The sequence below is a fragment of the Alligator mississippiensis genome, chromosome 4 (assembly GCF_030867095.1).
Source record: "Alligator mississippiensis isolate rAllMis1 chromosome 4, rAllMis1, whole genome shotgun sequence".
NCBI lineage: Eukaryota > Metazoa > Chordata > Crocodylia > Alligatoridae > Alligator > Alligator mississippiensis.
Genome location: NC_081827.1, coordinates 207220846 through 207245852, shown reverse-complemented (window position 1 = coordinate 207245852; position 25007 = coordinate 207220846). Strand labels below are relative to the sequence as shown.

Below are 25007 nucleotides of genomic sequence, written 5' to 3'. Positions count from 1 at the left end.
AAAGAATATACCAACATCTTTTGTTTCATTAAAATCCTAGCTGAAGCTCATGTACCTTTAATTGGTGGAGCTTCTTCTTTTGGTACAGAAGGAGATATTTTCTTATGTGGGACAGGTTTCTTGGGCACTGGAGGCACTTGAAAGATATTAGTTTTAAGAATTTGTAAAATACAAAATTCAAAGAACAGCTAGACAAACTTTTAAGACAACTGGGGATTAGTTATTATGAACATATGAATTAACTGTAATGAACATAAATTGAATCAGGAAGATGAATAACGTGATTTACAGAGAGTTCATTATTTTATAAATTGCTTGAAGAAATGATATACCTTTAGCTGATGGAACTTCTAGCTCTCTAGGAAAAACAACATGGATTTTCTCTTCCAGGAGAATTTCTTCATAAACTTCAGACACTTTAAAGATATTAGTTTCTTTTAAGAATTTGTAAAATACAAAATGCAAAGAACAGAGAGAATGGAAGATGTAGACAGACAAACTTTTAAGACATCCAAGGAGTAGTTAGGATGATTATATGAATTAATTGTTTAGAACTTAAAATGAATCATGAAGACAAATAATATGATTTACACTGAGTTCATTATTTTTTAAATTGCTTAAAGAAATAATATACCTTTGGATGGTGGAGCTTCTGGCTTTCTAGGGATAACAACAGGAATTTTTTCTTCCAGAATTTCTTCATAAACTTCAGATACTTTAAAGATATTAGTTATTTTAGAAATGTCAAAGTCATTTAGAAAACAAAGATTAAAACAACATGTTATCATACAGATTTGTAAAGTGACAAACAGCTACCTGTACAAATACATAAATTAATGAAATATCTTTAGTGGATAATAATACACTTCTGGGAATTTTTGTCTACAACTACTGCAAATAATAGTCAATATTAGTAAAACTAAAAGATTACAGAACTATTTTCCTATGTTTTTCCAATTAGATTATTTTGGACATTGGACAGCATTTTATGTATAGTCAAATTGTACTGTTTTTCCCCTCTAGTTATTTAAAGTGTAATTGAGCAATGGAATTAGCAGCACTTAAATGACACTCATTAAGTCTTATCATATCATTAAACTTAAACATTGTATAGATCTTTTCTGGATCAGAACCTTGGATTTGAGGAGAAAGAAACTTTTAAAAACTAATTAAAAAAATTAAGGTAGGAAATAAACTTAAAGGTACAGGGGGAAATTACTTTTAGCAGTTCTCAGAATTCAAATTGATGGTTTCTCTTCAATTGTACTGAAAATGGACATGACCCTGAAACTAATTACTTTAATTTTCTGCAATGCTTTGTAATTTCATTGAAGAATTGATGTATGTTCATATGGAGGAGCTTCCTCTTTTCTAGGAATAACAGTAGGTACTCTTCCTTCAGGAAGAATTCTCTTATGAACCTCAGGCACTTTAAAAATAGTAGCTTTCTTTTAGTAATCTCAAAATTACTCAAACTCTCAAAATTTGTAAATTAAGACAACAGTCTCACACAGAGAAAACAAAGCATTACTAATAAAAATATACTCCTAATGTACTTCCAATATTTTGCATTTCTGTAGGAACTGATATGTTTAGTTTCTAAATTAATCTACTGAAATAGAATTAAATCTTTGAAAATATGTTGACTCTTATTTGGTATTGTCCTTCTTGGAATAGGTGCCATCCATTTTTTATTTGCTGTTTTAAGAAATGAACAAAGTTTTTAATAACTTTTGTATAGTGTATTTTAAATAAACATGTCAATGTCTTTTCTTTAACACTTGTGGACAAGTTACTCACTACACTTAGTTTAAACAAAACTCACTAAAGTGTTCCTAGAGTAAGAACACTTTGGGCCTAATGTTAAAATTCCATGTTACATACATGTAATATTGGCCTCAGAATTTCTTGCTCATCATCACAAAACCTAAGCTATGGCAAGAGACTAGAAATCTTGAGTATATCAAAGAAAAAAAAATCAATTAAACTGTCAAATATGTTAGTTCAGAGAAAGATAGAGCTATGTTTTCTCTCCATAAAATTCCAACCAATTCCATAAAATTCCAATCAAAGGTCCACCTACTTTTCATTGGTGGAACTTCTATTTCAGAAGCAATTGTGGGCATTTTGTCTGCAGGGACAGCCCTCTTGGGTATGGCACATACTTTAAAGATATTATACACATTTAGAATGTTTAAAGTTATTTGGAAGAGCTCAGTACAGGCTCTTCCCTGTCAAGAAGAACTACAGTACTTTTTTCTTTCTGTATTGCTTTTTTATGTGCTTTGGGCATTTTAAAGATATAATATTCTTTTAATAAAGTTCATGCATTACTTTAACAAATGACTTAGCAGGGCAGCATAAGACACACAAACAAGCATGATTCAAACAAGAAAAGAATCACAAGAAAAGACACAAATTGTAGTCATATCTTTCTCAAAGAACAAAGAAGACACAGGACTTAAAGAATTAAAGTTCAGTGGTTCATAATGAATGGAAGAGTAGATATACCTTTAGGTTTGGGAGGCACTTCTTTTTTAGATACAGGAATAGGTACTTTTTCTTCCGGGACAGGTTTCTTAGGCACTGCAGGCAGACATTATTTGTTTTTTTAAGAATGTTTGCAATATTTTAGAAAAAAATAAAACAAAAAATCAAACAACAAATCTTTTCTTTCAACAGAGAATTACAAAATTTAAAAGAACACAAGTAAACTGCACCTTATAACATATTAGGAGTATATCAACATAGAACAGAAAGCCCCCTGCCTCCATCTGTGTGATCTTGGTCTTTCCCTGTCTCCTGACTTTGGGAACTATTTTACTTTGGCTATGCATCCAGACTCTATGAATATCAAAGGAGCTTGTACATATTCATTAAAAAGAAAACTTTTGCTCTTGTTGGATGAATTGTAAATTGGTATGGGCTCTTAAATAGACATTCTAGATAGATGATTAAATGCTGCATGAACCAAGAAGCCCAATGTACCTGCATGCTACTCAGCTGCATGAGTCATATTTGACAACCCTACCTTTAACTCAGGTATGATTAAGGACAGTGGAGGGACTCCCATTGGTTTCAGTGAGCAATGGCTTAGGCCAGGGATACTCAACCTCTGGCCTGTGGCCAGAACTTGCCCCCAGAGCCATGTCATCCAGTCAGCAAGGCTCGCCATGGGTCCAAAAACTTGTAGGTGGCTACACTCCTGCTGCCAAATTTTCTTACTTGTGCAGAGCCCTGTGGTGTGCATAATATGGCACTTCAGCTAGATCAGGCATGCAGGGCAGTATGGGGCCTGATTTTGGAGTGCAGGGGCAGTGTGGGGGCCCAGGTCCGGTGTTGGATGCCAGGGTCTGATCCCAGTGTGCAGGACTCAATACCGGCATGTGAGGCTGGGCAGAAACTGTGCTGGGTGCCAGGGCCCAATCTTGTTATGTGAAGTGGAGCCCCAGTGTACAGAACCCAATTCCAGTGGGTAGGGACCGCATTGGACACAAGAACCGGATCCAGAAATGAGTAGAAATTTAATATATTTGACATTAAGAAGGGAGAGGAAAAAGACCTTGAGCTTTAACCAATGTGGGATTATGTGCCTGCGAGGTAGAGTTGGATAGACCTTAAGTACCCTCTTATTATCATGAAGCTTGTTTAAAAATATATATAGGAATGTGTGAACCTGGTGGAAAACTACCTTAATTAGAAGTTTTAGGAATGGGCCATGATTTCACATTTTGAAAGAAACAGAGTTCATTTAGCATCATAATCCTAATTTAAACCTGATTGGTTTAAATCAGGTTAAAGACTACAGGTTTCATTGTCAAATGAAAAGAGAAATCTTAGTGGAAGACATTTTGGGAGACAGAGCTTTGGTTTTAAATTTATCTGAACACTGATGTACCTTTAGCTGGTGGAGCTTCTTTTTTAGGAACAGCAACAGGTACTTTTTCTTCTGGTACACGTCTCTTAGGAACCTCAGGCACTTTAAAGATAGTTTATTAGGGATTTTAAAATTAATTTCAAAGTATTACAGTGGATATAAAGAAATGAAATACATATTGACTGACCTCAAAGTTATGCAAGCAACTGATAATTATGCAAGATTTTTTTCTCATGTGGGGAATAGTCATTTTTTTCAGTAGACATTCTATTTTGTGTGAAATATTACAAATTAAAATGATGGAAAGAAAAGTTTTATCTAAGCTTTATCTGTTCCATTATTGGGAATAATTCTTCACAATAGGGAAACTGGTTCACAATAGGAAGCAATAGGAAGCAATGTTGGCACTCATAATTAGGTTGGATCTAAATTATAATTGAATTGAAGACAAAAAATTAAGGAATTCCTAAATTGCTCTTGTTACAGCTAAACAAAGTCAGCTTTGCGCTATTCCTTATTCCTGATAGGAAAGTCAGTATACTGAGAAATGGCCAAGAGGGGAAATGGTCATATAAAATTTCTCTCGTTAACTACAGGCACAGGTGGGACTTCAAGCAGGAAAAAACAGATTTGAATGCTGGAAGAAGGTCTGAACATCAGTAGGAAACTCAATACAGACTATTAAGAATAAAGAAACCATGAATTGATATACCTCTTGGTGGTTGGACCTCATAGACCTCTTCAGGCTCCTGAACTTCCTCATATTTCTCATAGATCTCTTCAGTCACTCGAATCTTCTCATACTTCTCATAGAACTCTTCAGGTTCCTGGACTTCATATTCCTCATATATCTCTTCAGGCTCCTCAGGCTCCTCATACTTACAGACCTCCTCAGGTTCCTCAGGTTCCTCATGCTTCTCGGGTTCTTCAGGTTCCTCATATTCCTCATATTCCTGAATCTGCTCAAATTCTTCAACTGCTTCATACCTCTCATATTTCTCATACTCCTCATATTCATATCTGTGCTCCTCCACTGTGGGAACAAGGATTCTCTCTTCTTGGATGGGTTTCTTAGGCACTTCTGGCACTTTAGAAATAGTATTATTACCATTAATCCCTTGCAAATATTTGAACAAAATTTGTGTAGAATAAGATACAAAGAGATAACATGGAACAGAAAACCATTTACAAGAAATTATGTTAAAATGGAAGAAATATATTTAATAAAACAGCAATTGCAATACAAAATGTTTTAGGAATGACTAGGAAGAATGTATCTTAAAATGAATTTAGTGAGGCATGTTTGTACCTTTAGCTGGAGGAACTGCCTTGGGTTTGGGCACAGCAACTGGCACCTTTTCTTCTGGTACAGCTGTCTTAGGTACCTCAGGGACTTTAAAGATACGGGTTTCTTTTTAGTAATTTTAAATTGGCTTATAAAAACAATATGAATAAGAAAGCAACAAAAACTCATACGAGACAGAGATAAAACTTCACAAGAAACACAAGAACTCTCATAACACACAGGATGTTAGAAAGAATAAGATCAAGAGTTTTGTTTTAACATGTACAACAATAGTCAAGAGTACATATACCTTTTACAGTTGGAGCCTCTACTTTTTTAGGAGGAGCAATGGGTACTTTCTCTTCAGGAACAGCTTTCTTGGGAACCTTAGGCACTTTAAAGACATGACCTAGCTTTAGTATTTTTGTTATTTACACAATTTCAAAAAACATTGAGGAACATACATGTACAAAACAGAAAGACAACTTACAAATAAGTACATATCCAAGAACAAAATCAACATGAGGGACATACATTAAACTGCAAAGATTAAATTAAATAATGCTTGTTATTTATTACTGTCATTGTTAACATTCATTTATAAACTGTAGTACCTTTAGCTGGTGGAGCTGCCACCTTTTTAGGAACTGGCACTTTTTCTTCAGGGATGGGTTTCTTGGGTACCTCAGGAACTTTAAAGACATTGTTTTATTTTAAGAATATTATTTGCAAGTAAAGAGGAAGCAAAAAGACAAAAAAACATAAGGATACAGACTTGTATACAAAAGTAAGATTTGCTATAAAGAATATAATCAAAATCATTTTAAAACAGAATTAGATTATAAATAACAAACATATTATCTCCAAAACAGGGTTCTCTGACAACATAAATACTTTGTAGATGTTATATTATGTTAAAACTCCAGTAATAAAATATACATATCAAACACAAGACGACAATACAGACACAAAAATACAAATTTCTAAAATTATAACAGTATCTTGAATGTTAGTGTAGTTGTTGAAAATGCAAGTAAATAATAACAGTGCTTATTTTCTGAGTTATTTACTTGATGTACCTTTTTTTGGAGGAGGCTCCACTTTTTTAGGAACAGCTACTGGTATTTTTTCTTCTGGGACAGCTTTCTTGGCCACCTCGGGAACTTTAAACATATTGTTTCATTTTAAGAATTTCAAATTTAAGCAGTATTACATAGAAAAATATCATGACACAAAATAAAAAGGACATACATTTGAACAGCAACAGTAATTTTTTATATAAAAACTGTGTAAATTGATTTCCTCCAGGAACACTACAGTGGAACTGGATGATAAGGATTGTTTTAGGGAGCTCTCCACTGTAAGTATTATGATTGTTATATATGTTATGATGCAAGTATTTTGATTGTTATATATGTTATATCATTACCAAACAAACATGTAGTGTAGAGGAAAGGACATAGGGGCACATGTACACAAGATGATTACTGCAGAGTAGACTAATTAGCTCTGCAGCAAAACATCAGTATCTATCCGTGTGGCCCTGTTAGATGCTGCAGCAGGGTAGTACTTGTAAATACCAGTGCTATCCTATTGCGGAATTATTTACTGTGCAGCAATGCATGTATAAACACTGACCTGGGTGTAAATTCCAACCGGTCAGCCCAGCCAGCAAGGGGCCACACTCCTGCATGCTACCTAGCCACACGGATCAGCAGCTGCAGGAGCCTCGTGGCCCAGCCAGCCCCTCTGCTGCCTGACTCAGCACCCACTGCCTGGGCCTAATCCCCAGTGCTCCCTGCTAGCCCACGGCTACCTCACAGACCCAGGACATATTGCTGCCATCAGCCAGAGCTTGAGGCTCACCCCCGTGTCCCCTGCCAGTCCAGGGCTGGCCCCCGGGTAGCTGCAGCTGGAGCATGGAGCTCCCCTGGCTGCTGCAGGAGAGCTGAGTAGGGCAGCTGACCTAAACTGCTTCTCCCCAGCTCAATTTGCTGTTGTCCCAGGTACGTGTGTAGACGCTATACCCAGGAGTAGTTTACCGGGACACAGATTGCTCCACAGCTTATTCAGTCACATTAACTGCATGTGTACACACGCCAAGTATATAGACTATTTTGTCTAAGGTTTTTCTACAAATTGCCTAAGTGTTTGCCTTTCAGACTGTTTATGGTCTACTCAGCTGAATGGAAACAGTGTTCAGAGGATGTTTCTACAGTAACTTGTTTCAGTGATGAAGTTTCCATTTTGAATTTTGGTTATTCACACAGTCAATTATGTTTTTATTTTCTTTCTGTAGTGGCTTTGGCAGTGTGTGCTGTGGGATTTTAAAATGCACCTACAGATCTCAAGCTAAATACTGGTACAATTTCAATGCTCTGAAGAATGTCCAGTTTGTAACCTATGGGATAAACCACTGGATGTTTTGGTTAAAAGACACATTATGCCATGTAAACACTATTTGCCAGGTGCTGCTAGTGCAGATTTATATGCAACAAGGCTCTTAATTCCAGTTGAGGCATATTTTTATAATTGATCAATAAAGGTCTGATCAGTAAAGGATTCTGAAGTCAATACTAAAGCTGTCATGGATTTCAATGCTGCAGGATCAAACCCTATCTGAGCCCTAGTATTTCTTATAACAATGAATACTGGACTACTGAAAATAAGGATTGGACATTAAATTTTTACAAGCTGTGATCCCCAAAACCAAATTCCACAGAAGTGTGAAATCCTAAGTAGCAAGAAAATTTATTACGTGTATTACAAAACTAGTGGAGGTTCCTTTACTTTAAGAACAGCCGTAGGTATTTTTCCTTCTTGATATAGCTTTCTTAGGCACATCTGGCACTTTAGGGTAGCATTTTGCTTAGAAATGTAAAAATTACTTTTAAAGCATAAAAACATTAAAAAAAGACAAGACAAGACAAAACAAGATTACAATTTTTCAAAGAAGAGAAATGATGAGATGGAAATCACACGTAAAGATCATACAGAACATAAATAAAACAATGAAGATGCAAGTATTTTAATTAATTAAAAATGTTTCTGATAATTTTAAAGACAAAGTGATGTACCTTTTGCTGGTATCTCTGGTATAACTTCCTCTTCCATTTCCTCTTCCTCAGGAACAAAAACAGGTACTTTTTCTTCTGGGGCAGGTCTCTTTGGTATTTCTGGCACTTCAAAGATATTTAAGTTCAAGAAATTGATTTACGTACACAAAAGGTAAGACAGAGAGAACATAAAGTGCAAGAGCTGAAATTTATGAACCAGGAAGCACATATGTTGGGTACCTTTGGCAGGAAGAGGTTCTGGTTTTTTAGGTACAGCAACAGGTACTTCCTCTTCTGGGACAGCTCGCTTGGGTACCTCAGGCACTTTAAAGACATTTTTGTTTTAAGAATTTCATTTTCAAAATAATATCAAATAGAAAAAACCCCAAACACTTTAAACATAAACATTAAGACATTTCTACTAATATGTCTTTACTGGTGTGATAAAGAACTGATAGAACAAAATGTTATGTATTACAAATACAAACACATGTACAGAGTATGTTTCTATATTTATTTTCATAGACACATACACAAATTTTAAATTACAACTTGATGTACCTTTGGCAGGAGGAGGCTCTGGCTTTTTAGGTACAGGAACACGTACTTTCTCTTCTGGGACAGGCTTTTTGGGCACCTCAGGCACTTTAAAGACATTTTGTTTTACGGATGTTATATTCATTGTAATGTAAACAAGAAAAACCAAACATACATATAACAAACATCAAGACAACTATGCTAACATGTCTGTACTGGTGTGTCAAAGATGTGATGGAATAAAATAGTTGTGTATTACATTCACATACACATATATAGAATGGATGTGTGTGTGTGTGTGTGTGTGTACATACGTACATACATACACAGATTTTAATTACAAATTGATGTACCTTTGGCAGGAGGCTCTGGTTTTTTAGGTATAGGAACAGGTACTTTCTCCTCTGGGACAGCTTTCTTGGGCACCTCTGGTACTTTTAAAAACATTTTTGTTTTAAGAATTTTGTTTTCAGTATAACGTAAAACAGAAGAAAACTAACATTTATAACAAACATCAGGACAGCTACACTAACATGTCTTTTATTTGTGTGTCAAAAATATGATGGAACAAAGAATGTGTATTGAGTGCGTGTATATCTTCTGTACATAAGTATGCATGTGCATGCATGTGTGTGTGAGTATGTGTGTGTATACACACACTAATCTTAAATTACAAGTTCAAGAACCTTTAGCTGGTGGAGGCTCTGGTTTTTTAGGTATAGCAATAGGCACTTTCTCTTCTGGCACAGCTCTTTTGGGCACCTCAGGCACTTTAGACAACATTATATAATTATATGAATAATTACTGTCTTTTGCTCTGCTCCCAAATAGAAAAACAAAAGAAAGTGGTACATATGTGTAAATCCTGTATCATAAAAATTTCCACAATATTCAGTTCAGTCCTGATCCTATTGAAGTCAATGAGCATTTTGCTACTATATTCACTGGAAACAGGAATGAGCAGGGTTCAAAATATGGGGGGGGGTTGAGGTGGATTGAGCCCCCCCATAAGAGATGAGAGCCCCCCATAAGAGATGAGCGCCCCTGTAAGAACCCCATAAGAAATGAGAGCCCCCCATGAGAGACAAGAGCCCCTGCCCTGCCCCACGCCTTTCTAAGTAGCTCAAGCCATAGCAGCAGCAGCAGTGGTGGCTCTTTCTGGGTTCCAGCTGCCACCACTGCAGACCACTCCCCAAGACTCGTAGTTTAATTTGAACCCTGAGAATGAGTTCCTTGTATGTTATGCTCTATGAGCAAGCAGACAATGACAACATTTTGGGGAGCATCTCAAGCTGATGTACCTTTCACTGGTGGAGCTTCCACTTTTTTAGGCACAGGAACAGGTACCTTCTCTGGCACAGGTTTCTTTGGCACCTCAGGCACTTTAAAGATATTATAGTAATTTGAGAATTTAACTTGAACCATAAGATGAAGAACAATGACATGAAATACAGGAACACAAACAAGCACATGGAACAATAGTTATCAAGAAGAGAATTATCTTCTTTATTCAAGTACATTTAACATAAGTAAAAAGGAAGGTGACAAATGGAAGATTTTTGTAAGCATGTAAACATGAGCAGGTGTACCTTTAACTGGAGGAGCTTCCTTCTTTTTGGGCACTGGAACAGGAACTTTTTCTTCTGGCACAGGTTTCTTTGGCACTTCAGGCACTTTAAAGATAATAATTATAATATGAGCATTTGAGTTTTGAAATATAAGATAAAGAACAGTGGCACAGATTACAGGCACACAAACAAACAGATGGAACAACAGTTTTCAAGAAGAGAACTCTCTCATCACATTACATTTAATGTGACTGAAAAGATGACTGATGAATGGAAGATTTTTCTGTATACATTAATCATGAGTAGATGTACCTTTAGGTGGTGGAGGTTCCTTCTTTTTGTGAACAGGAACAGGTACTTTCTCCTCTGGCACAGGTTTCTTGGGCACCTCAGGAACTTTAAAAATATTATTTTTGAATAAGAATGCTGTACAAGTCATTCGAAGCAGAAATGCAACAAAAATAAGAAAACACTACAAACATTTTACATGAAAACCCCTCTCAAGAACAGGAAAATTAGCATTTACATAAAAGAGTTATAAGTAAGATTAAATTCTAAGAGAAACATGATATTTTTAAATGAGGAGAGCTGTACCTTTTACTGGAGGAGCTTCCTTTCTCTTGGGAACAGGTACTTTTTCTTCAGGGACAGGTTTCTTGGGCACCTCGGGCACTTTAAAAATACCATTTTTATTTGAGGGATTTACTTTTAAAACAGGAGCACATAGAGCAAAAACTCACTTCCAATTCAAGAAAACATCCCCCACAACAACTTAACACATATCCAAACCAACATGGTATGGCTTAACACCAATTTAATATTAAAAAGACAGGAAACAATAGTGTACAAGTAGGTTTATGTGTTGAGGCAATCCTTACTCAGCCACTGATCCACCTAGGTAAAAACTTCAGCATCAGTAAGGAATTGCCTAATCAAAGACTAACAGTAATATGTTTTGGATCTTTTAAAAATAAGTAACTTAGAAATGGTCAAAATGATGGTGGGAAGGAAATTTGCAGAAAAAAATGTAATTTTATTTCTGCTTTTAGTGGATTAAAAAATAGTCAGAATTAAAATTTAGATAAATGCTGATTCTCTCTTCTTTTCAATTAGGAAGAGGTTCAGGCTCCCTCCAAATAACCCTTTGGCACATTTTCTTAAACTTCTTGTGTACTTTTAAACATACTGAATTTCCAGATTTAGACCATATTTATGTATGTATAATGTGGTATGCAGATATCTATAACATGGTTGCATTTTTTTCTAAGAAGTGTTGAGAGTACTGCCAGGGCTCCATACATGATAAGCAGAGCTATGGGATTTTATCAACCAACTTGCTCATAAGGTGGAACCATTGGTTAATTAGATATATGCATCATTTCATATCTAAATTTAATTTTGAAGGCCAAAGGTACCCAGCGGTTTCCTTGAAGGATAAAGAGTAAAATTCTCACTCTGCTGAAGTCAATGGGAGTTTTGCCTTCAGCATATTACCAAAAGTCTTTCTTAAACATTTTTTGTACTTAATATCCCTGACATCAATACCAAATGAAGGGTAGAAGAACATAATCCTATTGGCTTTCACTGAACTAGGAAAGGAGTAATGTGAGCTAACTCTGCCAACAACAATCATTTCATTAGGGCAGAGACAGCTGTTACCTCCTTTAAAATGACTGAGGTTGACTTGATTTGAGCTAATCCCAATCTCTCTTCCTAATCTAGAAAAAAATTGTGGTTGATTTCACAGCATGTAACATAGACATTTATTTGGAATAAATTCTACTTTTGAAATATGTTAATTAGTATGTTAAAATAGTAATACAGACAATGCAAGGTCTAGGTTTGATATGTGTTAACTGGTTGGAATATAACGTAAACTTCTCCCTGCTTGTGGCAGCCAGAAAATGGAAAATGTGAAACAAGGACTTAGATAAAATTTTCTAAAGTATCTACCCACGCCTAAGTGCTCATATCTCTTCTAAAAATGGAACCTTAACAGCTTTGGATATCTTACCCTTTGTCTTTATGTCATGATAAAGGACACTGTCATTTTTTTATTACCAAGAGTTTGGGATGACCTGATTTTCATGTCAGCTGTAAATATGGTCATTCCAAAGCAAGAGTGTTGAAAACTTCTAGGCATCTTCATCAAATATTCTCTTAAAAATATTTCAAATTAATAATTGCTATGCATTTTATGGGAATGGAATGGATATTTAATATGCTTCTTCCACCTCTGGATGCTATGAAAATATTTTTATTTCCTAAAAAATACTAACAAGCTTTTCAAATAACCTAAATAAAAATCAATTGGATCTGTATGCTTAAATCTCTTAAATACTTTTGAAAATCCTACTCATTTTCTGGATACGTACAACTTTTCTTATGACTGAACTGCCTTTAAAGTCAATGATAAATTTAAATATGATCTGATGGAAATAAGACATGATGGAAGAATTAGGTAAATTGAACGACATGTTCTTTGTCCTATTTAATTATATGAATTCCCTTCTTGTACCAGATGACCATGTATACCATGGACAAGTTATATTACAAAATGTTAATGGACAGTAGGCGTTCCAACACACTTTACAACACATACTAATTATTAATGATTATAACAAAAAAAACACATATCCTCGAGTAAATTAAAAATAATATATTGACATATCTGTAAAACAAGAGTCCTTTTTTTGATGTTTATATCAAAATTAAATTTCTACCTTTGACTGGTGGGGGAACCTCCTCTTCATATTGAGGAACTTCTTCCTCTTCTTCGTATTGAGGAACTTCCTCTTCATAGCTGGGTACGACTTCCTCCTCATAGTAGGTGACTTTCTCCTCATAATGGGTGACTTCCTCTTCCTCCTCATACTGAGGAACTTCTTCCTCATACTGAGGAACTTCCTCGTACTGAGGTACTTCTTCCTCATAGTGGGTGACCTCTTCTTCATAATGAGTTATTTCTTCCTCATATCTGGTAACTTTTTCCTCTTCCTCATATTGGGGAACTTCTTCCTCTTCGTACTGAGGAACTTCAACATATACCTCTTCTTTTCGGATGACTGTCTTACGAACTTCAGGCACTTTAAAAGACGTCAATGTTATAAACTTTAAAACTCATGAATACTAAGAATTGTCAAGCATTTCAAAAGAAGAATTAAACCAAAATACATACATTCAAAAAAACAACAAAAACATAGAACAGTATTTATAGCATATTTATAAAAAGACATTCAAAGAACATGTATGCCATATCTAATACAATATCCAGTGTACCTTTAGCTGGTGGTTTCTTCTCTTTTTTAGGAACAGAAATTGATACTCTTTCTTCAATGGTAACTCTCTCAGGCACATCAGGCACTTCAAAGATACAGTATATTTATATTTAAGAACTTTAGAAAACAACATATAAAAGCAAAACTGATGGAAGCAAGAATCTGAATGCTAATGCACAATAGTGCCATTCAGAAATATGCAAGAAACAAAAAAGATACCTGACATACAAACGGTTTGACATGTCACTATGGGAAAAGAGCAGACTGACACTGGACAAGTTATGAGAGAAGCAATAAAACATAAATTCAATACAATAACCACAAGGCCTGCATCCCAATGAAGGCATGTGATCATCAGATGGTCCACATTGTTCCCTGGCTAGTAGGAAATGTAAACTCATCCTGTGTCAGAGCTCTGATTCAATATCAGATCAGTTTTAAGAGAAGTCAGTCCCTTTGTGATCACTTCCTTTCCTAAGAGGATAATGGGGTGTTCTATGCAAATATACTTTTATGGCTTTCTCTGACCTTCTTCAGTAAATACAGTAGCAGCTCTCAGTCTACCACTTGCAACAAAGGATTTGTGCAGGACATACACGCTCAAATCCATACAGCAAAATGGGAGCTCAGGTACAAACAAACTTCTTGCACAGATCAGAGCAGGTAAAGAGCCTGAATTTTTCATTAAAATGAAAGCAACTCTTATCCATTATCCAAGGCAAGATGACAGAACAGAAAAATTGCCAATCTTTTTGCAAGCAATCTGTTTCATATCTGTCAGGTTTATTAACCAGCTTTTGCCTCTGCGCAAAATAACATGACTGATACGCAAATTGTATTCTATATTTTAGATTCATCCATGACAGAATGTATACTTTTCCTGTGGATCTTCACTTTTTGGAACACCAGTGGGTCATGGTTTTTAAAATTCTGGAGCAAGTCTTTCAGAATGAATGTTTAGTAAATAAAGCACTAGTGTTTGGCTGTAAGAATTGGCAAAATACTAGGATTTTCCTTTAGCAAGTATGAGAGCTTATTAATCTTCTTGATAGATGGAATCCACTTTTCAGTAGCAAGTCTAAGTATCTTCTATCTTCATATTGCAAGGAACAACCAAATATAGTCTTGTAGCAAGCTACTGTGAGAGTCTAGATCAAGCAAACAGCTGCTCTTTAGGATGTCACAACTCATGTTTAGCAAACATTACTGTATGAAGTCTGACCAGCTTCTAAAGTTTAGTCTTAGGTACCAGTTACCTCTGAACCCAGAAACTGTACTGTTATTAGTGTATCTGGCAATAGATTTTGTTAACTTGTTAATACAATCAGCCACAATTTGCCTCACCGCTCCTGTCAGGAGGTTTAATCCACAAAACAGCTCTTTCCCACCTACAGCACTTCTACTTTCTTTCTATGGGGAGGGCTGCACTCTGTACCTTCCTCTGTCTTTGGGAACAGCTGGCTCATTCTTCCTGTCTCAGATGCTTCCAGTCTCAGATTGCTGGACTGCCAGGGGCCTTTTCCTTCTGTTGTTTTCTTCCCTCAAGTCTGTGGCTAGATGTCCTTACTTCTTCCCACCCCAATATCCTACTGATGTGGGGCTGGAAAGATTCCTCCATGTTACACATAATATCTCAAGCATTAACTCCTTAGAGTTGAAACATTTAGCGGGGTTTCTCTATTGCCTGGATGCTCTAGATGTATCAATATCAGACTGAGTTAAAATTCTATACTACGCCTGAAATCCTGGAGGTCACTTCTTTTGACCTAAAACTATTTTTTTTAGGTTACTTCATACCTGTATATGAAATGTCTTCTTCTGAGTAAAAAGAAACAGAGACTTCCTCTGACATAGCCCAGTGTTCTTCCATTGCTGGCACTTTAAAGACAGAGTCTAGATTTAGTATTCCTCTTGTACAATATTTGCAGTAAGACAATATAAAGATCCATATAAAATCAAGATATGTTTCTTAACTGCTTTTCTGTCATTTTCCACACAAGAAAAAGTAGGAAAACTCAAACTTCATTTGCTGCTCCAGTTTAAGGTGCTATCAGAATTTTGATGGACTGAGGCAAAAGAAGCAACACAGCAGCTGGAACACATCTTTTCTAATTTAATCGATAATTGAATACCTTTTGGTGATGGAGCTACTTTTCTTTTTGGAACAGCAATGGTCTCTCTTTCTTCTGTGACAACTTTCTTTGGAGCTTCTGGCACTTAAAAGATAGTAATTTTAAGAAATGTAAAATTCAGGTGTTCTTCTTTGAATATTGTGATATTCATGTAAAAGAATTGTGCACAACCAAGTACACAAAATGTACATTTACAAAGCAGGAGAGTATGTGTAAAATAGACAAGACCTTTAAACGAAACAGGATACATAAATACATTTAACAAAGACAAAAAATAAATGTTCATGTACTGAGAGATGGATGTACAGTTGGCTTATTAAATGTATAACTTTTGAAGAAGGGTAACATATTTTTTCCACACTGTGCAATTTTAGTATCAGAAATTACATATATACAAGTATGAAAGAAAAAACAATAGAGAAACAGAAAACAATGGACATTTTTGCATGTCACAGAATAAGGGTTCTAAAGTTTAAAGGCAAGGTTCTGCAAGGCAGATGTTACTCTGTATTACATATTTTAGGTATTTAACTACACAAAATGACACGCAACACACATGAAAAGATAGATATTTAAACAAGGAAAATCACAGAAGTAAAGGACATTGTATTTGACTCTGTCCCTTGAAATGCTAACGATGCAATAAAACATTTATAGTTATTTTATGGTTTTTAGTTTTGGGGGTTTTTTAATGGTCAGATTCAGTGAGTGTCTGCTCACGGAAATTGAGGGATGCTCAATTTCTAAAAACAGCTGCACACCTGAAGTGGCCAATGAGACTAAGAATATTTTGGAAACATGAGAAATGCAGGACTATGACCATTCCAGACAATTTTCTGCTTTTTTGTCAAACAGAAGTGGAAGTCCTTTTAATTTATGACCAATTTTGTATGAATTAATTTTTTTATCAAACAGTTCTCACCACTGGTTTTCCTTATATGCTTCATAAAGAGGTTCTATACCTTTAGCTGGTGGAGCCACCACTTTTTTGGGAACTGGTACAGGCACTTTCTCTTCTGGCACAGCTTTCTTCGGCACTGCCGGCACTTTAAAGATATTGTTTATTTTTAGAAGTTTTAAATTATTCACAAACAACACAAATAATAAAAAACCCCATGAATACAGACAATTGACATATTTGTAAGTCAAATAAGGAAACAAAAACATAAACTAAAATTTATATTTTACACAAAGTAATTTAAATGTTAGCAACATATTAGATACAATATTAAGATACAGACATCTTTTGAGTAGCTTTAAAAAATAATCTACCTTTTTTGGGGGGAGCCTCCTCCTTTTTAGTGACAGATACCTTTTCTTCGGTGACAATTTTCTTGCGCACTTCAGTCACTTTAAAAATATTAAATGTAGGAATATTAATCTGTAATATTTGGAATATAAATATTTTATTTCTATCAGCTATCAGTGCACCTTTTTCATCTTAACTGATTTTTGGACAAAGGAAGTACACAGAAAGTTTCACCAAATACAGATTTGTGACAGTAAAGTAAATGGTCAGAATCTACAACACAACCAACAATGGTATCAGGTAATAGACAATACATGATTAAGATGCAGAGGACAGGTTTATAAGGGTTATCATCACTAGGACACATAATATTTGCATGTAAAACACTTAGAAAACAAACAAACAAAACAGGAAGATAAAGAAAAGACCCCAAAATGAGAATATTGTTCTCATTGTTTTACCTTTGGTTGAAGGAGGCTCTTCTATTTCAATAGCAAAAGTGGGTACACGTTCTTCTGGCGGTTCTTAAAAAATATTGTGTAATTTTAGAAAACTGGAATGATTTTACTATTAATACAAACTATTAAAAATACAGCTCTTTAAGAATACATATACATGAGACAGCTTTGCATACAAATAGAAGCACATGTATGTTTAATGCTAAAGAAGTTAGAAGCAAGTTGACCATATTTTTCTTAACAAATTAGGAATTAAAGACTGAAAATGACAGCAAAATATTTTTTCCAAATGACAGGAAACAAATTATTGCTGTACCTCTAGCTGGTGGCGCCTTCACTTTTTTAGGAACAGGGACAGGTACTTTCTCTTCAGGAACAGCTTTCTTAGGAGCTTCAGGCACTTTAGAAAGATGAGTTTTTAGAATTTTAATCCATAATATCCTTATTATATTCGGTACAGAAATGTCACAGTGTTTTCTTATCCAAACAATAACAGAAGTGTTTGCATAGGAAAACACACAAATACTAGACATCATAACACAGTTGTAATGCAAACAACATCATGCCTGTTTGTTAGAAATACACATCTTTATCAACACAAGATAAAATTAACAAATTGAGAACATAAAATGGAGGTTACTTTTTTTGAAGATAAGTACATAAGTTTAATTAGCAAATGTTTTATACCTTTTGCTGGTGGAGCTTCTTTGATTTTAGGAGCAGCAGGAACTTTTGGTTCTGGCACAACTTTCTTTGGCTTCTCGGGTACTTAAAAAATATTACAGAATATAGTTTCAGAGATGAGAGTGGTGTCAAGTACAACATGCACTTGTTTGATCCATAAAAAAAGATTTTGTAAAACACACACTGGAAACATCAAAACAACACAGCGAGAAGGCTAAGAGTAAAACAAACAAATAGTTCATGTTGAAGAGTTGAAGTACCTTTTGGTGGCGGGGCTTCCTCTCTTTTAGGAACTGCAGGAACTTTTGGTTCTGGCACAACCCTCTTGGGCTTCTCGGGCACTTTAAAAAGATTACATAATACTGTTTCAGAAAAGATAATGGTATCAAAACAGCAAGCTTATACTTTATTAATAAAACGTGAAATACGCATATAACAGACACACACATGCACAAACTACGAAACTAGGTACTTTGAGACATGAAAGAACCACATTGACAAGTGCATGTACCTTTAACTGGTGGGGCTTCTTCTCTTTTAGGAACAGTATACTTCTCCTCTACATAGTAATGCTCTTCTTCAGTCACTTTAAAGATATTAATATTAAGAATGCATCATTTCAATATTTGGAATGTGTGACTTACTGTTTTCACTAACCTTAGCAAAAAAAAGGATAACCAATGTTTAATACTTATACTTTCATACTTTGCTACTGGGCTTTAAGAAAGTTTGAAAAAATTTGTAAATTTTCATGAAAAATATGTTTGAAAATGACACACAAAATCTATTTTAGTGTATTTTGAATAGCAGTTCTGATGATCCTCTTAACGGACTATTTTCACCTGTTTTTTAAGAGGACCCAGCTATGATTTTCTCAGGCAGGTGATAAGAATAGCAGGTCATATTAGTGGAATTAGACAATTTTTCTTGTACAAAACCAAAATTAATTTTTAAAATAGCAATAGTCATGGATAGTTTTACACATAGCCTAGACTCTCTTATTTGCAGTCCTACCTGCTGAAATTTCTTCTTCTTCTTCTTCATAAACAGAAATTGACACCTCTTCCATTTCTTCAGTCCATTCTTCCACTTCTTGTTCTTTAAAGATATGGTTTGCTATTAGCATATCTGTATCATAATTGTTGTGGTAGATATATAACAATATTTTGAGGTCAAAGTTAGAGCTACATAAATACAGACAGACAGACAGACATGCACATAACACATGAAGTACTTTGTACACCTATGGACAGGTACAGACATTACACACAAACTGGTATAAGTGACCAAAAACTGGTCTAAACCTGTAGAAGAACAGAAACTCAGTGCACACAGACTAGTTTAAAAATGGCAGAACCTGAGCTACGATAGACCTGGATGCATGTCATATCAGAGTTAATCAATTTAGGTTAGACAAGTCTATCGAACTTCTGTCCCAGATCCCCTATTGATTCATGTTAGGCCACTGACAGCCAGCATCCCAGTGGCCTTTGGGGTCTTCCCCTGCCAGCTAGCCTCCCCTTCACAGGGAGATGTGCTAGCACTCACTGGATGCTTGGCTATTCTGGGCTGTCACAGACCTGAGCCAGCACAGATGTAGGCAGGTGGTGGGAGTGGGGTGGGGGAAAAGGGGAATCATGCTGGGGAGTGGAAATAAAAGCACTTCATAGAAAAATAGATCAGAACTCAGCAGCAGCAGCAGCTGAGGGGCCCAATCCTTCCTTCTACAAAGCACCCCTGTGCCTGCAGCTTGGCATAATCCTCCCAGGCTACTTGGTTCATCTTGCCGGCTGCTGCTGGTTTTGAGCTCCAGCAAGATGCAGCTGGCAGGCTGAGAGGTTTTCACTGGGTAGCAGGCACCAGCGGCAGCTGGCAAGTTGTGCTCAGCAGCCTGGGAGGCTTGTGGGGACACTCCACTGAAGAAAGGATTGGGCCCCTTGGTTGCTGCTGGTGCTGAGCTCTGAAAAGATGCACTGCTCAGCCTGGAAGGCTTGTGCTGGGCAGTGGGGATAGAAGCACTCCATAGAAGGAAGGATTGGGCCCCTTGGAACCCAATCCTTCCTTCTACAGAGCCAGGCCACCCCTGACTGGCTGTCAGGCACATGTCCTCAACCCCCTGCCATCACCATGGACTCTCACCTGCACCCAACTCAAGGCTTCCAGGATAGCCCCGGAGGGGGTCACTATGGCATGGCCAGCAGCCTGGTCCATGGCAGCAGGGGGGCAATATGCCATGATGACCTGCTCTGGAGTTCTCCTGGAAGCCTAAGGCTGGGCATGGCAGAGGGTCTATGCTGACAGCTGGGGACTGGGAATGTGTGCCTGGTACCCAATCAAGGACTGCCTGAGCTTGGCTGCACTCAGTTGCCCTTGGCATGCAGGAATATCCTCTACTTTCTGGCCTCAGCCAAAGAAGGCATCTGCATTCCCTTCCTACCCCGTCACTGAAGGGCGAATGTGTGTTCCGTTCACTCCCGATCCAATCTATGCAGCTTAGAGAAACCTGCAAAGGTTTGATTGATTCTGGCTTGGGCTTTTTGAATATCTGTACTTAGCCTGTATTTGCATTGCTACAAATGCTCTAGTTTATGCACTGGACAAAACACACCTTCAGTGTTTCCCCATATGCCAAATAAGTCACATTGTTCAACTGTAATTTCAATGTAATGCCATAATTTCCTAAACTTCCCATCATAGTGCCTACAGAGGGGAAACAGCACAAAAGAATTAAATACTTCTATCTCATTTTGTGTGCAGGTTAAGAAGAAGTAGTATAAAGTAAAAGGGCAGGTTATGTGAACAAGCATATTATGTATGGCTATATTAGAGAAAAATCCAACTTGTGGCAGGGCAATGGGTCATTTTGTGAAGGTCCAAACCAAAAGGATTGTGTGGATTTATGTATACATCATCAGGGAAATTTAGGTGCCTACTTTTCAAAATCTGGCTTTTGCAGCATTTTGAAAAAAAATGTGTAGACTATCCGGAACTGAATGGCTATTCATTAATGGGGTATAGGAATAGGTTCATACTGGGAACATCTACATGTGCACCCCACTGCACATTTGCTACTGCGCAGTAGTGGTGGCGTCATGGTTAGTGCCTGCTGATGCTACGTCGCCATAGTGATGAGCTACGTTGCCATAGCTTGTCACTACAGCAATGTAGTGTCTTGTGTAGACACGCCCACTGAGTGCAAGAGCCAGCTGAGAAACAAATCCTTCCCATTTGCTCCAACTGGCTGCATCTGTGCAAGATGCTTACTGAGCAGTAGCTTGTTACTACTGTGCAGTAGTGTTGCAGGGTATGAGCCATGAGGCAATGTTACTGCGCAGGAGTAATGAACTACTGAATAGTCAGCATCACCATTAAGTTATGTGGAGATGCTACTGCACAGCAATACAGTATACAAGTACTAAATGACTGTGCAGTAACAACTGTGCAGTCAGCGTCTCATGTAGATGAGGCCACTCTGTGCCAAATCCCCCAAATGAGACAGTGCAACCAACTTAGAGAAGTCCTGAGTGACTGCTCCAGTGACACACAGCTCTCAGTCTTGGATGTGCTTCTTCTCAGGGATGCTCTAAAGATGGCTTATTTCTAGGATTTCTCATGTGCTGAGCAAGCCTGAGTAGGTGGTCATGTTTCTCACAGTGACAGTGTAGACATGCCTGAAGTCTTCCTTTGGGACATTACAGGTTTGATGTATTACAGGATCTGACACAAAAAGGTGATGAGAGAGATAAAAGTGCAAAGGAAATAGGAAGTGTTGTTGCATGGGTGTAACATATTGATGGATACAGCTCTTGTGAATGGACAAAGATTTTACAGGTCCAATCCTGCAAGGTGCCATTATCCAAAAAATCTCAGATCTCACTGTCACCTCATTAATGGCCTGAGGCAGAAACTGCTCCACGCAGGAGGCTCTGACTTGATTGGAGACTGTAAAAAGTTGTAATGCAAAAGCTTACACATAACCAAGAGGAGCAACTGGAGTTTGAACAACACAACACAACACAACACACACACAAGGGCAGTCTACAGAAGTTACTTTCCTCACAAATTATCTCTATTTGCAATGTACCTTCAGGTAATGGGACCTCCTCTGGAATTGCAACAGATACTCGTTCTTCTGTAATAAATATTTTCTCTTCAACAGCGGCTCTCTTGGGTACCTCAGGCACTTTGAAAGATGTTAATATTAAATTTGTGAATTTCTAGTTTTAGTATAAAGAAACTTGTTCAGATTGCTAAAACTAGTTTTTGAAGATCTGTTTATGGACACTGATAACTACATAAAAGAAGCACACAGGATTAAAGTAGCATTTGATATAGGATTGCACAACACACACAAAATACTTTAATGAATCACTTGCAGTAACAGAGAATACTAATACAGCACTCCAAATAGGAGCACAAATATAGTAAAAGGTCATTCATAAAAAACAGAAGGTATAAACTGAAGCTATTAAGAATCACACATTTTGCGACTCTATCAGGAAGCATACCTTTAGCTGGAGGAGCCTCAACTTTTTTAGGAACAGCAACAGGTAATTTTTCTTCAGGTACAGCTTTCTTAGGCACTGCAGGTACTTTAGAGACATTATTTAGGTTTAGGATTTTCAAAATGGAAAATGAGTAAAAGAGACACTTGACATTACACAGAGTTACACATTTATACCAGATAATCAAAATGAATCCAGACCAAAACTTTTATACAAACAAAAGCAAAAGAAAAATGTACCTTTTTTAGGTGGAGCCTCTTTTATTTTAGGAACAGTCGGTATTTTTTCTTCAGGAACAGCTTTTTTAGGCACCTCGGGCACTTTAAGAAATATTAATTGCAATAATTTTAAATAATATTTATGGTTGTCCTAAGACTTTATCTAAACCATAATTATGAAGAAAATTATGTAGTATATAATACTTTTTGAGGTAAAATAACTAATTTTAACGACTAACCACATATTCAAGGAACAGATAAAACCAAACGCAAAATAAACAAATAAGGAACTTTGGCTATCAAGAAAAGATGTACCTTTAGGTGGTGGAACCTCTTCTCTTTTGGGAATAGTAACTTTTTCCTCTGGGACAGCCCTCTTCGGTACCTCAGGCACTTAAAAATATCAAATTTAAGAATATTGAATAATAGTTTTGAGGAGAATTACTGAGAAGATAACTGTAGAACTGCATTCATTCATAAGAATATCAAGAAGGATAATCTAGGTAATCCAGCAATCAGACACTTTAAAATATATAGATGGTTTACAAAAAGAAAATATGTTTTTGGAGAAATAAAACCAATCCCCTGCAAAACACCCAACCAAACCATAGTACTTAGAAAATGAATAAAACTATCTTATGATTGAATTATTTAACCAAAGGAAGAGTTATTTACAAGCATACCAGGTAACATTAAGTTGTTGTACCATACTGTTATGGTGTTGTCACTAAAACATAAACCTGTTTTTATGTGCATTGATTAAAAGCCATTTAAAGCAAAGAGTCACACGTGCAATCTATGATTAAATGTACCTTTAGCAGGTGGAGGTTCCACTTTTTTGGGAACAGGAACTTGTACTTTTTCTTCAGGCATAGGTTTTTTAGGCACTGCAGGCACTTTAAAGATATTAAAACAGGCTTAAATAATCTTTCTAAGGATTTTGAAAATGATTGAGACAAATATTAGGAGCAAAACAGATATAATGATTACATGTAACCTGCTTATATTTAAAATTAAGTTAATGATGAAGGCAGAACATAGTAGGGCAAAAGTTAATGTACCTTCTGCTGGAGGAGCTGCTTCTTTCTTTGGAACAGGTACTTTCTTTTCTGGGACAGGTTTCTTTGGAACTTCAGGCACTTTAAAGGAATCATTTAAAAATGGTGGTGGTTTAGTTTTTAGAATGGTTGTGCAGAGCACAGTATTAAACGATTCTTTTATAAAACATACATACCATGAGACTACTGAAGAAAGCAAATTATGCAGCCATCACACTAAACAGCAAGTTGCACAGCATTAAGACATGTAGCAAACTACTTATAAATGAATGAAAACTATTTGCAGTGCAATGCTTTTTTATTATTACTAAAACACCATTATTTTCTATGGTGTTTTAAAATAGTAAAAAAGATCCAGACTAGCACAGAAAACCACAATCTAAATACAAAAAAACAGACAAAGAAATAGTCATAGGATAAGAATTGAAACAAATAATATTTCTGTGAACTAAGTTGGAGCATGCATAATTCTCGAATAAGTCTTGAAGGTGGTATACAATGATAACACAAGAACAGAAGTGTACAGTTAATTAAGATTCCAGAAAATTAAGATAAAAGACAAAAAGTTCTTGCTTTTCCCAAGGCAGATGGAGTACCTTTAGCTGGCGGGGCCTCCACTTTTTTAGGAACAGGAACAGGTTTCCTTTCTTCTGGCACAGGTCTCTTTGGCACCTCAGGCTCTTTAAAGATATAGCAGTGTGAATATTTAGGAGTTTGCCAAATTATTTAGAAAATACTATAGACAATTTTCAACATATTATACATATACACAAACAAAAATTAAAAATTAAGTTGATCTATTTGATCAAATAGGTGCTATGCCATCAATATATACTAAATAATAACTGCTTTTTAAAGGGGTAGTTATGAATGTGAGTTGCTTGAGAGAGAACTATAGAGATGCACTTGCACTAGTGTTTTAAGTCTGGAGGATAAAGCCATTAGTGGGGGAAATTTGTGTAGTCTTTACATTGTATTTTTTGGTGGGGACTAGTATATGTAAATGACATGGGAAGACAGAAAAATGAAACATATTATTGTAAAAAATTATTCAACTTTATTGGTACCACAAGAATAACAGATATTATTTCTGCCTCTACTA

At 36.2% G+C, this 25007-nt stretch overlaps 1 protein-coding gene across 1 annotated transcript in view; it reads right to left on the bottom strand.

The window, feature by feature from the left end:
* TTN (titin) overlaps nt 1-25007 on the bottom strand; it is a 281827-nt gene that overhangs the window by 138455 nt on the left and 118365 nt on the right. The window contains exons 116-150 of the mRNA XM_059726268.1: nt 24502-24585; nt 23909-23986; nt 23660-23743; nt 23163-23240; nt 22869-22949; nt 22633-22716; nt 22209-22307; nt 19139-19252; nt 18636-18710; nt 18385-18465; nt 18128-18208; nt 17757-17840; nt 17444-17506; nt 17006-17083; nt 16696-16779; nt 15734-15817; nt 13603-13686; nt 13047-13409; nt 10918-11028; nt 10636-10719; nt 10345-10428; nt 10057-10170; nt 8780-8863; nt 8459-8542; nt 8240-8344; nt 6242-6325; nt 5777-5854; nt 5473-5571; nt 4590-4994; nt 3899-3979; nt 2512-2586; nt 2084-2164; nt 635-715; nt 333-434; nt 56-136 (exon numbers count right to left, since the gene is read on the bottom strand). Coding sequence (XP_059582251.1) covers nt 56-136; nt 333-434; nt 635-715; nt 2084-2164; nt 2512-2586; nt 3899-3979; nt 4590-4994; nt 5473-5571; nt 5777-5854; nt 6242-6325; nt 8240-8344; nt 8459-8542; nt 8780-8863; nt 10057-10170; nt 10345-10428; nt 10636-10719; nt 10918-11028; nt 13047-13409; nt 13603-13686; nt 15734-15817; nt 16696-16779; nt 17006-17083; nt 17444-17506; nt 17757-17840; nt 18128-18208; nt 18385-18465; nt 18636-18710; nt 19139-19252; nt 22209-22307; nt 22633-22716; nt 22869-22949; nt 23163-23240; nt 23660-23743; nt 23909-23986; nt 24502-24585 — 3612 coding nt within the window. The remainder of the gene's footprint in view (nt 1-55; nt 137-332; nt 435-634; nt 716-2083; nt 2165-2511; nt 2587-3898; nt 3980-4589; nt 4995-5472; nt 5572-5776; nt 5855-6241; nt 6326-8239; nt 8345-8458; nt 8543-8779; nt 8864-10056; nt 10171-10344; nt 10429-10635; nt 10720-10917; nt 11029-13046; nt 13410-13602; nt 13687-15733; nt 15818-16695; nt 16780-17005; nt 17084-17443; nt 17507-17756; nt 17841-18127; nt 18209-18384; nt 18466-18635; nt 18711-19138; nt 19253-22208; nt 22308-22632; nt 22717-22868; nt 22950-23162; nt 23241-23659; nt 23744-23908; nt 23987-24501; nt 24586-25007) is intronic.